General features: G+C 42.0%; 1 protein-coding gene across 8 annotated transcripts in view; it reads right to left on the bottom strand.

Annotated features, from left to right (window-relative positions):
- The window catches only part of rap1gapa (RAP1 GTPase activating protein a), a 385,612-nt gene that overhangs the window by 71,736 nt on the left and 296,822 nt on the right, over window positions 1-17,054 (bottom strand). For all 8 annotated transcript variants that reach the window (XM_060852321.1, XM_060852322.1, XM_060852320.1 and 5 more), the window contains 5 exons: window positions 12,288-12,341; window positions 12,021-12,104; window positions 7,743-7,843; window positions 4,613-4,742; window positions 1,913-2,068 (listed from right to left, as the gene is read on the bottom strand). In XM_060852321.1, coding sequence (XP_060708304.1) covers window positions 1,913-2,068; window positions 4,613-4,742; window positions 7,743-7,843; window positions 12,021-12,104; window positions 12,288-12,341 — 525 coding nt within the window. The remainder of the gene's footprint in view (window positions 1-1,912; window positions 2,069-4,612; window positions 4,743-7,742; window positions 7,844-12,020; window positions 12,105-12,287; window positions 12,342-17,054) is intronic.

The raw sequence follows: 17,054 nt of genomic DNA, 5'->3' as shown, positions 1-17,054 counted from the left end.
AGGTGTAATGAGTGAATGAATGAAGTGCAGATATTTATAATCGAACCTCTGAGAATCTCCTATCTTACTGACAAACTTTTTCAGTTCTTTATATGGGAGAGTTCTCCAACCCAATGACACTGTCGCTCTGGCATTGCTCGCAGAGTTGTGTGTTGGTTGTACCAATAAAAAGGGGAAATGCCTACCGCTGAGTCAGGAAGCCTGTGTTCAAGTCCAATTGACTCCAGAGGTGTGTCATTCTACCTCTGAACAGTGTGGTTATAAAACAAAAGGAACTGCCTGGATTTTAGGGAATTTTGAGGTGAGGTTTTCAGTTTCTGTGCAATAGGAGCACATGGCACCATGTTGTCACTCTATTCAAACAAAGAGACGCCTGAGCTGCTCCTCCCATCTGGAAATCCTTTCTCAATGTTTCCACCTGGGAATCTGACTGGAATGGAGGGAGAAAAGTTTTGAGATCAATTTATCACACTTCCTAATTCCTCTTCCCTTTGTGAGTTCCTTCCTTTTGAAAGTGTTCATTTAGAGACAGACAGTGAATCTCCCATCACCCACTGCTTTCTTCCCATCAACTTTCTGCTGCCTGGGAATTTGGATTTTGAGTAACCATTGGTTATTTAATGGTTTGGAGCATTGCTGCCAAGTTTAGATGCTGGCTGTCAGGAGATGTGCACATTCTTGTGTTTCCAGCAGTCATCTCCTGCATTGGATAACCATCAGGAGGATAGAGACACAGAAACATAGAAAATAGGAGCAGGAGTAGGCCATTTGGCCCTTCGAGCCTACTCCACTATCATGGCTGCTCATCCAACTCAGGCTCCTGCTTTCTCCCCATACCCTTTAGTTCCCTCAGCCCTAACACATATATCTAACTCTTTCTTGAAAACATTCACTGTTTCAGTCTCAACCATGATCTATGTTTGAGAAATCCACATGCTTTGGATGAAGAAATGTCTTCCCATCTCGGTCCTAAATGGCTTACCCCATATCATTAGACTGTCACCCCCTGTTTCTGGACTCACCCACCATTGGAAACTACCTTCCAGCATTTACCTCACCTTGTCCAGTTGGAATTGTATAAGTTTTTATGAGACAGAATCTCCACAGTGTGGAAGCAGGCCCATCAAATCCATCATGATGGCATAGTGGTTAGCACTGCTGCCTCACAGCGCCAGAGACCCGAGTTCAATTCCCGCCTCAGGTGACTCTCTGTGTGGTGTTTGCACATTCTCCCCGTGTCTGTGTGGGTTTCCTCTGGGTGCTCCAGTTTCCTCCCACAGTCCAAAAATGTGCAGATTAGGTGAATTGACCATGCTAAATTGCCCATAGTGTTAGGTGAAGGGTAAATGTAGGGGACTGGGTCGGTGTGGACTTGTTGAGCCAAAAGGCCTGTTTCCACACTGTAAGTAATCTAAATCTAAAATCTAACCCTCCGAAAAGCATCCAACCCACACCGTCCTTGTAACCCTGTATTTCCCATGGCTAATCCAACTATCTTGCACATCCCTGAACACTATGGGGTAAATTAGCATGGCCAATCCACCCCAAAGTGCACATCTTTGGACTGTGTAAGTGAACCAGAGCATCTGACAGAAACCCATGCAGACAAGGGAAGAGTGTGCAAACTCCACACAGACAGTCGCCTGAGTGTGGAACTCAACCCAGGGCCCTGGTGTTGTGAGGCAGCAGTGCTAACCGCTGTGCCACTGTGCCGCCCATGACCTCTCACTCCGGGATTTACTGAATTCAGAGTAAAACATATCAGTGTATTATGTAGCCATTTTGAGAGTGAGTCTCCAGAAATGAGATAGTGCCATGGTGGGCCCAAATAATTTTTAAAAATTAGTCACATTAAATGGGATGAATGAGCCATTGGTGGTGAACCAAGCGCCTGGCTGCTGCCCAGGGTTACCTTGTACATGGTGTTGCTGCTACAGGGGCTTTCCAGCTGGACAACAATGTAAGCGTGCAGGAAGTTAGATGCGATCATATCTGGCACAAAGGGGGTGTTTTCATCCTGAAAGACGATGGCCACAATGTCGTTTCCTATGTGTCGTTTTCTCTGAAGCTGAATAGAGAAACAAGCCACATGTCTGTGAATCCATAAACATACTTCACAGATATCAGTTTGAACTTACAGGTAAGAGACGGGGCTGAGCAGTGGATGACTGTTTAAATTGATTTTGTATTTTAAATAGATGCACTCATTGTAAACTCACACTCGAGTATATTTCACACCAATAATTGAACACATTGTTGTTTTAAATCAAGAAAGTCACTTATCACAGAAACAGTCGTGGTTGGCATGGAGCAGATATTAACACAGCAGCTCCACGTTGCCAAAGGCTCAGTCTGTCAGACGGTACTCAGCCAGTCAAACCAACATTTCAAAATACTCAATCATTTCTTCTGTGCTCCCCCTGCTCTGCCCAAATCGATAACAGAAGCAGTGCACATACAGTCCCTGTGTTGCACAGCAGTCTATATATACAGTCCCTGTGCTACAGAACCATTTTATTGTGCTAAACCTCACAAAGGGTGCCATTCGGTCCATCACAGCTATGCAGACTCTTTAAAAGGGCGATCCAATTACAGCCACATACCCACATTCCCCCCAGTGGACTAGGTCATTTTTTGTTTTTTTATTTCTGCAATTCTGTTCTGAAAGTTTTTACATAGAACATTACAACACAGTACAGGCCCTTCGGCCCTTGATGTTGCACCGACCTGTGGAATCAATCTGAAGCCCATTTAACCTACACTATTTCATTTTTATTCCTCTGTCTATCCAATGACCATGTAAATGCCCTTAAAGTCGGTGAGTCTACTACTGCTGCAGGCAGTGCATTCCATGCCCTTCCTACTCTCTGAGTAAAGAAACTACCTCTGGCATCTGTTCTATATCTATCACTCCTCAATTTAAAGCTATGTCCCCTCACCACTGTCCACTATGTTTTTATTGAACAGGTTTCTGCTGCCCTATCATTTTGGATCATTCTAACCCACTGCATAAAATAGCAGAGCAGCTAAAAGATTACAAACATTTCGACCCAGAATCCTGGGATAGTGCAGCACAGGAGGAGGTCCATAGTGCCTTTGTTGATTCTTTCAAACAGAGTCACATTTTTTCCATAAATCTGGTTTCATTACTGCATTTTCCCTAAAGCATTTATCCAACTTCTCTTTAATAGTTGATTTTGAGTCTATATCCAAATAAAAACCAAAAGAGCTGCAGATGCTGTTTACTGGTAAAGCTCAGCAGGTCTGGCAGCATCTGTGGAGAGAAATCAGAGTTAATGTTTCAGGTCGAGTGACCCTTCCTCAGAATTCTGGTTAACTTTGATTTGTCTCCACAGATGCTGCCAGACCTGCTGAGCTTTTCCAGCAATTTATATTTATGTTTTTGAATCTGTATCTGCTGTGACATAAGGCAGTACTCTTCAAACTCAAAACACTTGCTGCATAAAAATACTTTCTCAAGTCCCTGCTGCTTCTCTAACCAATCACCTCTGTGCTCTATCAATCAACAGCCACTGACTGCACTTTCTCTTGTTAATATTCAAGATTTTAAACACCTCTGTCAAATCAGCTGTTATTAGTTTGCTCTCCTCTACGGCAATCAGACTGTCAGAAGTAATTATGAGTATTTCTCTGGCCACTGACTCTGCTTCTCTGATGTTTTTATGCTACAATGTAGACTCATCATTGGAAACTTACAGAATGGAATACAGGGAAAAGATGGAAGGAACCATGAAAGGACAGTGGGCTCCCACGACAGCTTACTGTGCCATTCACTAGCAAGCTGGTAGTTCTGAAGAGTGCTATACCGTTTATATGCATTAAACAGGTGATTCAGCACTCTACTTTAGACTGAGCACAGGGTGGCACAGCCCTGCAGGCTGGCTCTGAAACGGGCATAGCCTGTGACAACATCTTCCCCTCTCACACATGGTCTAAACCCTCAAACACACACTACTGAGAAGATTCCGCTGACTTGGAGATGAAATGATTCAGTAAGTTTACTCACTGAAACCAGGATGAGGTTGAATGCACAAAGAATCAGAAGGAACAGCGACCAAAATCTCTGACATAGTTAATGGAACTCTGCCAAAACTTTGATCTCCTGCGATTTCACCAGTGTGTTAGAAAAGCTCAAGTTGTAATGAGCTTTTTCTTGAATTGATGTATTAAACAGAAAACGCATCTAATGGTGCTTTTGTCAGCTGATCCTCAAGCAAAGCTTTATGATTGGTTACATGCCCTCAGACTGTAGCAGTGCAGCCAACCAGCATCAAATTAGAGGATGGGAGCAGCAGTTTGTATCTTACACCTTTCTCCTCACTCCCAGCCCGGGTCACTGAGACCTGCTAACCCTGTGCAAACCTGCTCACATTCCCTTGCTGCTCAAGAAGCTCAGAGCAGGATCAAGCAGTATCCGCACCCAGTCAGCCATTCGAATATCCGGAGCTAGGACGAGGTGGGAATGGAGAGTGGGAACATTGATATGATTCAATTGGTTTGCTTTGTACTTTCTCCAGAACAGACCCTAAACTGTGAGCATTAAGAATGATCACAAAACCATTTGTCCCTAACTGTGTAAGCCCAGACTTACTTGTTGTGCATCACCTTCAGTGTACGGCAGCTTTGTGGAAACATGGAACATAATCTCTTTGCTCCTGAATTTGGTATAAACCGACTCTGTTCCTGTTTGACCATGTGCAACATCCAGGCCTCCACGAAAGCTGAGGAACAAAGGATCTCATTAATACAAGGGGCAACTAGCACAGGGTAATCTTCCAATGTGTCCTTCATGTGTCCTTTGTAACCTGTCTTTAATGGATTGCCATCTCTTCTCAGATGGTAGATTAAAGCGTGTCAGGAAGAAGCATTAAACTTTCACCTCCCCCCCCCCCCACCACCCCACCCTGGGTTCCCTGCAAACATTGATTCTGAAACAAGATTAGAGTGGTGCTGGAAAAGCAGGGCAGGCCAGGCAGTATCCGAGGAGCAGGAAAATTGATGTTTCGGGCAAAAGCCCTTCATCAGGAGAGAGGCCTGATGATCCTGAAACCACTGCTCTCTCACAAATTTAACGCTAAAAATTAAAAGCTTAAATTATAGGCAGAGTTTGCTGAGACTAAGTCAAATAGAAGATTACGGACTGATCTGATTGAAGTAAACAGCGCGGTGGCACAGTGGTTAGCACTGCTGCCTCAAAACACCAGAGACCCAGGTTCAGTTCCCACCTCGGGCAACTGCCTGTGTGGAGTTTGCACATTCTCCCCGTGTCTGTGCGGGTTTGCCCCGATTTCCTCCCACAGTTCAAAAATGTGCAGGTTAGGTGAATTGGCCATGCTAAATTGCATGTGGTGTGGGGTAAATGTAGGGGAATGGGTTGCTCTTCGGAAGGTCAATGTGGACTTGTTGGGCCGAAGGGCCTGTTTCCACACTGTAGGGAATTTAATTTGAGAGGATAAATAGAAAGTAGGTTATTTTGATGGCGAAAACCCCCTTAATTTTAAATTATGCCTCCAGTTCTAGACTCCCTAATCAGGAAAACTTCTTACCTGCATCTTCCCTTCTATCCCTTTAACTATTTTGTGGGATTCAATGAGATCTCTTTCATCATTTGGAACTCTGGAGAATACGGGCCCAGTTTGCCTAATTTCTCTTTCTAGAACAGTCCCACCATCCCAGGAACCAGTCTGGTGGGCCTTCACTGCACTCACTCTATGACAATAACATCTTGTCTGAGAGAAGGAGACCAAAACTGTGCACAGTACTCCAGGCACAGTCTAACTGAGCTCCTATAAAATTGATGCAATACTTCATCTTTCCTGTTCACAAAACATCTTTTAATAAAGGCTAACAGCCCGTTAGCAGCACCTCCCTACCCACCCCAGTAGCTTGCTCCCTACCCACCCCAGTAGCTTGCTGCACCTGTGCGTTAGACTTCCATAACTTATCGACAAGGACAATTGAGGTGCCTTTGCACATCTACACTTTGTAATCTAAACAACACTGCCCATTTGTTCCTCCTCCCAAAGTGACTAACTTCATACTTTTACATTATATTCCAGATACTCTGTTTTTGTCCAACTCTTCCCAATGATATTTTATATCTTCATCACAACAAATATTTCTACTTAGCTTTGTAACTTTCTCAAATTTAGAAAAATTACCTTTGGACCCCGCCTGCAAATCATTAGAATCAGTGCAGTCTCTGGTGTTTCTCAGCCTCACTATCTGGCTGTGAAGTTAAGCAAAATAGTCACAAATTTAAGACTGTCTAATGATGTGTAACTGTGTACAGGGTCACATGGATTGAGTATAAAACAGCTCAGTCTCTATTATTTTGCTCAAGGTTTATAAATGGATTTTTAAGGGGTAGCTCTGGATTTATACAGAATGGAACTGTTCGCTTGTAGGCACATTTCTTGCATGTTGTACCACACATTAAAGCTTCAACTCTCAGTTTACCAAGCCCTGATTATTTAGTTATCCTCTATTGGAATAAGCAACAATTGTTAGCATTGCTGAAAAAAACACACACTTTGTTAAAGCTTTTCACCTTGTAATCGTGGAGAAAACTGACATTTATCCTGAAAGAGAAGAGGTGGCTGATTGATTGCAAGTAGATTCTCAGAGTATGAGTTATTGGCATGGAAAATCCAGCAGCTACTGATGATTGACAATTAACAGCTAAGCCTTCTTTTGATTTCAAGGTTAGCACTGCTGCCTCACAGCGCCAGAGACCCGGGTTCAATTCCCGCCTCAGGGGACTGACTGTGTGGAGTTTGCACGTTCTCCCCGTGTCTGCGTGGGTTTCCTCCGGGTGCTCCCGTTTCCTCCCACAGTCCAAAGATGTGCGGGTCAGGTGAATTGGCCATGCTAAATTGCCCGTAGTGTTAGGTAAGGGGTAAATGTAGGGGTATGGGTGGGTTGAGCTTCGGCGAGTCAGTGTGGACTTGTTGGGCCGAAGGGCCTGTTTCCACACTGTAAGTAATCTAATCTAATCTAAAACTTGACTTTGATTGGTCAGGCTGAAAATGTGTTGCTGGTTAAAGCACAGCAGGTTAGGCAGCATCTAAGGAATAGGAAATTCGACGTTTCTGGCATAAGCCCTTCATCAGGAAAGATTCCTGATGAAGGGCTTATGCCCGAAACGTCGAATTTCCTATTCCTTGGATGCTGCCTAACCTGCTGTGCTTTAACCAGCAACACATTTTCAGCTGTGATCTCCAGCATCTGCAGACCTCATTTTTTACCCTTTGATTGGTCAGGGCATTGTCAAGAAAACTGAACAAATGAATTAGACTGAACTGTTTTGTACTCAATCCATGTGATCCAGTACACAGTGACACATCATTGGATAGTCTTCAAATTGTGACTATTTTGTTTAATTTCACTGCCTGATTGTGATGTTTGAGAAATTTCAGGGTTTCTTCCCACAACCCAAAGGTGTGCAGGTTAGGGTGGATTGACCATGCTAAATTGTCCTGTGATCTAGGTGGGTTAACCGTGGTAAATACAAGGGTAGGGGGTTGGGTCTGAGTGGGATGCTCTTCAGACATTCAACGGGCTAATTGGCCTGCTTCCACACTGCAGGGATGCTCCAAATGGCTGTTTGGTGATTAGAAACAGGGTCAGTGCACATTTGTGCTATTTTTGCCCCTCTCCAGTGATCACAATGTGAACAAAAGTTATAAATTTGGTCAGTACGGTACCCAAACAAAACTCACCCTTTGAAGTCCTGAAGCTCAACTTTCTCACCTAGTAGTTCCAGGAACTCAACAAAGGCAGGGCTTTCTTCATTGTTGGTAAATAACTCTTCCTCTGAAGTCTGTTATACAAGCAAAAATAATTTTGACTTTTGCTGTCTTTATGTGTTTGTCTGCTGGAATTCAATAGTTGTTAAGCCTAGTCAAATATTCCAACTAACTTGTGGTATTTATACTTATTTTAAAAAATACAGGATTACCTTTGGATATTTTCACGTCACCATGTCTAAATTTTTGAACCTGTAGATCTTGGATTAAAAGAGTTCCAGTGGTTTAATTTCCATTTTTCTGTATTACAGTATTACAAAATGGGATGGCCCAACCCAGGTAGTGTGGGCGAGTGTGATCCATCATCAGCTCCTTCATCAATAACCTTCCCCTCATCGTAAGATCAGAAGTGGGCATGTTCACCAAAGATTGTATAATATTCAGCACCATTCATGACTCCCCAGACACTGAGGCAGTCCACGTCCATGTGTAACAAGCCCTCGACAATATCCAGGCTTGGGCTGACAAGTGGCAAATAACATCTGATCCACAGACATGCCAGGCTCTCACCATTATAGAGGGATAAACATTGGTCAAAACATTCTATTTAATAAAATTTGTTTGTTGATGATTTGTTCAGGTTGGAATACCATATTTCTAGAATATTCAATATATTCTTAATAAGAAATATGCAATAATTTTAACTTACTTTATTGTTAATTGACTGCTTTGTCAATTTTTTGGTCAAATATAAATGTAGTGGGGAGGCAAGAGCCTAATAGTCATTTTAGTAATTTGTCTTTTCACCAAAGTACAAAATATAAAACTGGCCCTGCTAACCTTTTGATCATTTTAAAATGAGGGTATATTTTAAATTCAGATTTTAATCTGCAAAATTTTGGGAAATGTTGCTTTCCAAACGTTAGCTCATTGTATTTCAGCTGGTTTGGGGGATCTCCCTGTGCCTTGTCTAATTTCAAATCAAGCAGAATGGGGATTTCACTCTTCGATTACAACAATTCCTGCATCAGCAGAGCAACAACCTACATCTATATAGCACCTTTAGCAACATAAACAATTCCAAAGTGCTCACATTATTGTTATCAAAACAAAATGTGACATTGAGCCACATAAGGAGACATTAGGACAGATGACCAAAACCTAGGTCAGAGACTTACATTTTAAGGAATGTGTTAAAGGAGGAGAGAGGTAGAGAGGTTCCGAATAAAATTCTAGAATTTTGGGGCTTGTCAGCTGGAGGCATGGCAAACAGTGGAGTGAGTGAACCTTGGTGTTGAGTGCTGCCACCTTGGGAAGATTATGGTATTTGAGGGTATTGCAGATTGTACTTTATAAAGGATGTTTAAGTCCCTGCCTTCATCTCATTATAACAATAGCTGCATCCTTGACAGTGAAACTTTTGGGGCATCCTAAATAGTGCTGTATAAACACAGGTCTTTAGTTTTTTAAAAATCCATTCACAGGATAGAAGCCTCACTGACTAGGCCAGCTTTCACTGTCCATCCCAAGTTGTTAACGCAGTTAGGAGTCAACTACTTTGCTGTGGGTCTGGGGTTATATGTGGCCAGACCAGGTAAGGAGGGCAGTTTCCTTCCTGAAAGTGCATCAACCTCCCAACAATCAATAACAGTTTCATGATCATCATTAGACTCTTAATCCCAGATTAATTTACTAAATTCAAATTCTACCGTCAGGATTCAAACCTGGGTCCCCAGAAGTTCACCTGGGTGTTTGTGTTAATAATTTAGCCAATATTACCACAAGACTTTTGCCTCCCCACTACATTTACATTCTACAAAAAAATTGGTAAACTGGTCAATTAACAGTAAAGTAAGTTAAAATTATTGCATATTTCTTATTAAGAATATATTGAATATTCTAGAATATTCCAACAACAAACACATTGACTTGGATCCCATTTACCACCCTGGAAAAAAACAGGATATGACATCACCAATCCAAGGAAACCTAAACACATAAATAAAAAGCGGGCCATACCACCAGTGCTTCACCGGAGGCTCACTGATGATGTCACCTAGTATGGTGACAAAACATCTGAAAACAAACCTTCCAGCTCTGCGAGCAAACTTACATCCATATTGAATATATTTTGTTAAAAAAAAAGACTATTCTGCCTTCAGATTGTTACTAAGACCACAAGAGGCTGAATAAAGTAACAGTGATGCTGATCCTGATTGTACAGACTTATATCCTATTTATTAATGTTGAACATTCATATTATTTTAGGATTAAATGTATTTCATTCTGATGACTATTTCTCTGCTAATACAAAGAAACATTCTTTAAATCCTTCTGAATTAGTGTGAGAGTCATTGTCATTCAAGATGGATCTGGAAAGGCTATACAGAGAGAAGGAAAATGCATTTAAATATAGGACAGAATTAATTATTTGAAAGTTTACATTCGATGATCCTCATGCTGCTCAGATTTCAAAGGCTCCTTTGAAAGGCTGAAGTACCATTTGTAATATGCTGCAGCTGCATAAAAATATGAGAAAGCAGATATGCAGCACTTCTTGCAACCCATTGTTCTCGTACTCTTTAAAATATAAGGACTGCCTTTATTTCCACCTTTCACTAAAAGCACACAAACCTGTTTCGATAAAACATGAGATTGGTACAGAATAAACAATCACTCGTCACACTCCACCGTATAATGACAGGATGTCTGTGTTGGAAGCTCATTCCGAGGTGGCTGTAATCAGAGGGGTGCTCGAATTTCAAACTCAGCCCATTTTTAAACTTCTTCCGTTGTGAATTGAACTCTGTTTTAAAACGGTGCCGTGTGTTAGACTAGACTGACTGTTTTCTTGTGATTGCTTTCTGACTGTGATGGCTGTCAGGTGTGACTTGTACGTTGTGCAGGTCTGGCCCATTCCCCAACACTGTACTGTTTCAGTCACCCAAGCCACCTTCCACATGGTGTCTGCAGGGAAACCATGTACAAATCACTGGATAAGGAGTGGGGGGGGTAGGGGGAATGGTGAGAATGTACCCAATGTCTTCCTTATCCTGATGGCCACCTTTATGTGTAGCTGCATCAATCTGTGCATAGATTGTTGGTAAACAAACACCAAGTGTCACTACATACTGAGGTTCTACCTATCCCCAGTGTTGGGAAGGATGGGACTGGCCTTGTGCCACAGGATGCTAAAAGTGGTTGGACCATTCTGTATCATCTGTCTATCATGGAGAAATTTGTGGAAAAGAAACATCTTTGACCATCAGTCCATCAAGAAGTGGTCAGCATGTATCGTCTTCAAGACCCTTCAGGAAAAGGAGAGGGTGGATCCTGTCGAGCGATTCCCTGAGCAGACTGTCAAAGTTATTCAGCAGAATGTCTCATTGCTAGAACTTTCCAACAAGCAGTAGGACATCGCTCAGCTGGTGGGGAGGAGGGCACTGCCTGTGAGATCCTTCATGTATGCTTAGTTGGTCTACACCACTGCACACTGCCCTCGAAGTGGCTGTGGGGGTGGGGAGGGAGGTAGAGACTGTTACACATCTCCTGCTGGAATGTGCCTTTGCAAAGGAACTCGGGAAAAAGATGCTGTGGTTTTTGTCAAGGTTCATCCCGAGCAGCTCTGTGACGTGGGACTCTGTGCTGTACAGGCTGTTCCCTGGGACGCACATTGCGACAAACATAAACTGTGCCTGGAGGACCACCAACTCAGTGAAAGATACACTTTGATCTGCCTGAAATGTTTTGGTCTTCCAGCTGAAGGAGTTGACCCTGACCGAGTGTTGCAGACTGGCACATTCCAAGGTCCGGGACTATGTGCTGAGGGATGCAGTAAAGCCTGGGGCAGTTGCTGCCAAGGTACAGTGGGGAAAGACCACTGTCTGAGGTTTTCCTGCTGAAGTTAAATGGGGGTCTGTTCAGTTATTGGACCTTCTTGGTGCCTAAAACATTTGTAAATAAACTCTTGTACAGATAAGAAATACCTTTGGTTTGTTTGCTGGATAACTCCAATGTTTGTTTGCTTTCTCATATGCTCTGGTCCAGAACTGAACCGCTTTAGTGACTATGTATATATGTCAAGATATTTTTATGAATAATGTATATTTTTGAAATGAACATAAGTAGGGGAATGAGGCCCGCAAGATCCTACAGCACAGCAATAAAGGAATCATTAGAAATCTTACTGTACTGCACTATCAATTCAACAGGAAGACCTAGTAGACTCCTGATAGAGCACAAAGCACTCACCTGGCCAAACTTCTGATAAATAACCCCAAACTTGAAATGGTTGCTGATGACATGCTCATCAAATGTTACAATTAACCGTGAGGCCTGTAAAATACAAAAGAAAGTGTAACAAAACTCCTGGCAGCCCAATGCATTCAACTTCATTCCTACATAGTATTTTGACATTAACATCCCTAGCATGGGCAAAAACAGGGACAGAAACATTTTGCTGAAAAATACATCAAGGGAATGAAAGGAATTGAAAACCTGAATCATATTGAGACCTACCTTAGGGTATAAAACAGGGAAGAAACGGTCCACATTTACTTCTTCACAAACAAGCTGCAGATAGAGAAACAAAAGATCACTTCAACCTCTGGCATCAGGTCTTATTCACCAATTGACCTGATACAAGGACCTCTACCACAAGTGTGCACTGATCAGCAATGTAATGTGGGAGACCACTGCAGGCTGGAACAGACCTGGACTCTCACTCTCACAAACACGCACGTACACACACACACACACACACACACACACTCTCTCTCTCTCTGTCTCACAAACCCACATACACACACAGTAAAACAAATGATACTTAACAGGAGTTGCTGCTTGTTGGATGCTTTCAATAGAAACAATTCTCATTTTCTTGAATGGCACTCAAAGTATTTTGTTGAGTTTTGACAGGAATGGCTTGAAGCACAGAAAAAAGTCAGATAATTTCACACACTCATCAAAACTGAAATATCTTTGAGTTTTGCTGTTGCAGTCCCATCATGATAGTGAAGTGACCAGGCTATGAGATTGATATTGGGTGAGTTACTGAGCAGTCCTGGAGTCTTCTCAAGATCAACAGTACTTCCATCCAATTGCCATATGTTGTGGCAGTGCTAGTTCATTTTAAATTTATTCAAAATTCCACACTGTCTTCAAGAAACCAAGGTGAAAATTTTAAAATGCCAACTACCTAAACTTTTAAAGTTGGTATCTTAATCATTGAAGTGTTTAGAAGTACTTCCAAATAATCTCCAATATTTTGTTATTTATTTCTAACCTAAATGAAAAAAGGAGATGCATGAGACAATTTAAATCACTCTGATCTCCAACAGCAAGAAGAACCTTACCATAAGCTCAGTATTCTGCATTCCTGTTGCTCCTTCCAAGGTGGATTACCTCACACTTTTCCACATTAAACTCCATTTGCCACGTCTCAGCCCAGCTCTGCAGCTTACCTATGTCCCTCTGTAAGCTGCAACATCCTTCAGCACTATTCACAACTCCACCAACCTTCGTGTCATCTGCAAATTTACTAACATATCCTTTTAAGCCTTCACCCAGGTTATTTATAAAAATGACAAACAATCTTTAAGTTAAGCTTCAGAAAGTTTGCTCTAAACTCACTGTGGCTTTCCTTCAGAGTGAGTTTTTCTGACCCCAATCAAAGGCCAAGTCTGATCACTGCTTGATTATAAACCTCATTCTAATTCTCAGTTCAGTAGCAAAACCATTTATTCAGAAAATAAAATACAAAGCAAGACAGTTGCCCTGCACTAATACTGACTGTCACTAATGCTGACAGTCACTGCCTTCTGGAATACTGAGAGAAAGCTCAGTATAATTTGAGCAACACTTCAGAGAAACAGATACAGACAAGTCCCTGTTATCATTTTCATCTGGAACTGGAACAGGTAACCACACCACATTCCTCTGGGAAGAGTGTGAAATTAAAACCAGGAAACATTTGAAAATAGCAGAACCTGCTGCTCCCACACAAGCTGCCATCTTTGACATGTGAGCTGCTACCAGGATTGTACCCAATCACTGTACCAGCCAGGGCTGTGTTGGCAGAGATGTCTGAACACTTTGGACCATTGAGGGAATGAATATTTCACATCAGTTTTTATTGCAGAGAAAGAAATGGAGATGAGAGAATGTATGGAAATAAACAGTGATGTTTTGAGATTAGTTCACATTTTAGGAGGAGGTTCAGGAGGCCTTAGAAAATATAAAGGTGGATAAATCTCCAGGACCTAATCTACGGTATCCCAGAACTGGGAATTATGGGAGGAAGTTGCTGGATCCTTTGCAAAAGTATTAGTATGATGTATAACGATGGGTGAAGTGCGTGATGACTGGACGGTGGCTAATGTTGTGCCTTTGTTTAAGAAAGGTCAAAAGGAGAAATCGAGGAACTATAGACCTGTGAGACCAACTTCAATTGTGGATATTTTAGAACATAGAACATAGAAAATTACAGCGCAGTACAGGCCCTTCAGCCCTCGATGTTCTGTTGACCTGTGGAACCAATCTGAAGCCTATCAATCCTACACTATTCCATTTTCATCCATATGTTTATCCATGATCATTTAAATTCCCCTAAAGTTGACGAGTCTACTACTGTTGTAGGCAATGCGTTCCACGCCTCTACTACTCTCTGAGTAAAGAAACTACCTCTGACATCTGTTCTATATCTATCATCCCTCAATTTGCAGCTACGTCCCCTTGTGCTAGCCATCACCATCTGAGGAAAAAAGCTCTCACTGTCCACCCTATCAAACCCTCTGGTTATTTCATATATCTCAATTAAGTCATCTCTCAACCTTCTTCTCTCTAACAAAAGCAGTCTCAAGTCCCTCAGCCTTTCTTCATAAGACCTTCCTTCCATACCAGACAAAATGCTAGTAAATCTCCTCTGAAACCTTTCCAAAGTTTCCACATCCTTCCTGTAATGCGGACCAGAACCGTACACAATAATCCAAGTGCAGCCACACCAGAGTTTTGTAAAGCTGCAGCATGACCCTGTGGCTCTGAAACTCAATCGCTCTACTAATTAAAGCTAACAGCCCTATCAGCCTGGGTGGCAACTTTCAGGGATCTATGTATGTGGACACCGAGATCTCTCTGCTGATCTACACTACCAAGAATCTTGCCCATAGCCCAACACTCTTTCTTCCAGTTGATCCTTCCAATGTGAATCATCTCACACTTTTCCACGTTAAACTTCATTTGCCACCTCTCAGCCCAGCTCTGCAGCTTATCTATGTCCCTCTGTAACCTATAACATCCTTCAGCACTATCTACAACTCACCAACCTTGATGTCATCTGCAAACTTACTAACCCATCCTTCTACGTCCTCATCTAGATTACTTATAAAAATAACAAACAGCAGTGGCCCCAAAACAGATCCTTGTGGTTCACCGCTAGTAACTGAACTGCATGATGAACATTTCCCATCAACCACCACTCTCTATCAGGTAGCCAATTTCTGATCCAAACCATGAAATTACCCTCAATCCCATGCCTTTGTATTTTGTGAAATAGCCTACTGTGGGGAACCTTATCAAAAACCTTATGGAAATCCATATACACCACACCAACTGCTTTACTTGCATTCACCTGTTTGGTCACCATCTCAAAGAATTTAGTAAGGTGTGTGATGCACAACCAACCCTTCACAAAACCATGTTGACTATCCCTCAACTTATTTCTCTCTAAATGATTATAAATCCTATCTCTTATAACCTTTTCCAACTCTTTACCCACAACCAAACTAAGGCTCACTGGTCTATAATTACCAGGGTTGTATCTATTCCCCTTCTTGAACAAGGAGACAACATTTGCTATCCTCCAGTCTTTTGATAATATTCTTACAGACATGACGACATAAAAATCAAAGCCAAGTCTGCAATCTCCTCCCTGGATTCCCAAAGAATCCTAGAATAAACCCCATCTGGCCCAGGGGACTTATCTATTTTCATATTTTCCAGAATTGCTAACACCTCCTCCTTGTGAACCTCAATCCTGTCTAGTCTAGTCGCCTGTATCTCAGTATTCTCCTCAACAACATTGTCTTTTTCCAGTGTGAGTATTGATGAAAAATATTCACTTAGCGCTCCGCATCTCCTTTGACTCCATGCACAACTTCCCACTACTATCTCTGATTGGCCCTAATCTATCTCTAGTCATTCTTTTATTCCTGAAATACCTGTAAAAAGATTTAGGGTTTTCCTTGATCCTATCTGCTGATGACATCTCATATCCCCTCCTGGCTCTTCTTAGATGATGATGAGGGCAGAGCAGTAGACATTGTTTACTTAGACTTTAGTAAAGTCTTTGACAAGGTTCTACATGGTTGCCTAATTAGTAAAGATACATCACATGGGATGTAGGGTGAGCTTGCCAATTGAGTACATCATTGGCCCTAATGGCAGGAGGCAGAGAGTGATGGTGGACGGTCGCTTTTCAGACTGAAGCCTGTGACGAGTGGGGTCCCACAGAGATTGGTGCTGGGTCCTCTTTTGTTTGTCATTTATCTAAATTATTTGGATGAGGATATGGAAGACATGGTTAGTAAGTTTGTAGATGACACCATGGTAGATAGTGGAGCAGGTTTTCTGAGATTATAAGAAAACATGATCAAATGGCTCAAGGAGCTGAAAATGGCAGATGGAGTTCAATTTGGATAAATGTGAGGTATTGCATTTTGGTAAAACGAACAGGAGTAGGACTTATACAATTAATGGTAGGGCCTTGGGTAGATTGTAGAGCATAGAACCTTGAGGGTTTAGGTACAGTATTCTTTGAAGCTTGCATCACACATAGACAGGATGATTAAAAAGGCACGCTTGCCTTCATTGCTCAGTCCTTTGAGTATAGGAGTTGGAACGTCATGTTGAGGTTGTACAGGACATTGGTGAGGCCTCTTCTAGAGTAGGGTGTCCAGTTTCAGTCGCCCAGTTATAGGAAGGATACTATTAAGCTGGTGAGGGTTGAGAAAAGATTTACCAGCATGTTGCCAGGTATGGAAGGTTTGAGTTATAAAGAAAGGCTGGATAGGTTGAGACTTTTTTCACTGGAACGTAGGGGGTTGAGGGGTGACCTTAAATAATATTATATTTTATATAATATGAGGTGTATAGATAGGGCTAATGGTAGATGTCTTTTCCCTAGGACGGGGATTTCAAGACTAGGGGGTACATTTTTAAGGTGAGAGGAGAGAGATTTAACAAAGACATGAGGATCAATTTTTTTTACACAGGGCATGGTTTACATGT

The sequence above is a fragment of the Hemiscyllium ocellatum genome, chromosome 37, assembly GCF_020745735.1.
Source record: "Hemiscyllium ocellatum isolate sHemOce1 chromosome 37, sHemOce1.pat.X.cur, whole genome shotgun sequence".
Lineage (NCBI taxonomy): Eukaryota > Metazoa > Chordata > Chondrichthyes > Orectolobiformes > Hemiscylliidae > Hemiscyllium > Hemiscyllium ocellatum.
Note: the sequence above shows the minus strand (reverse complement) of the source record. Positions and strands in the feature narration are given on the sequence as shown.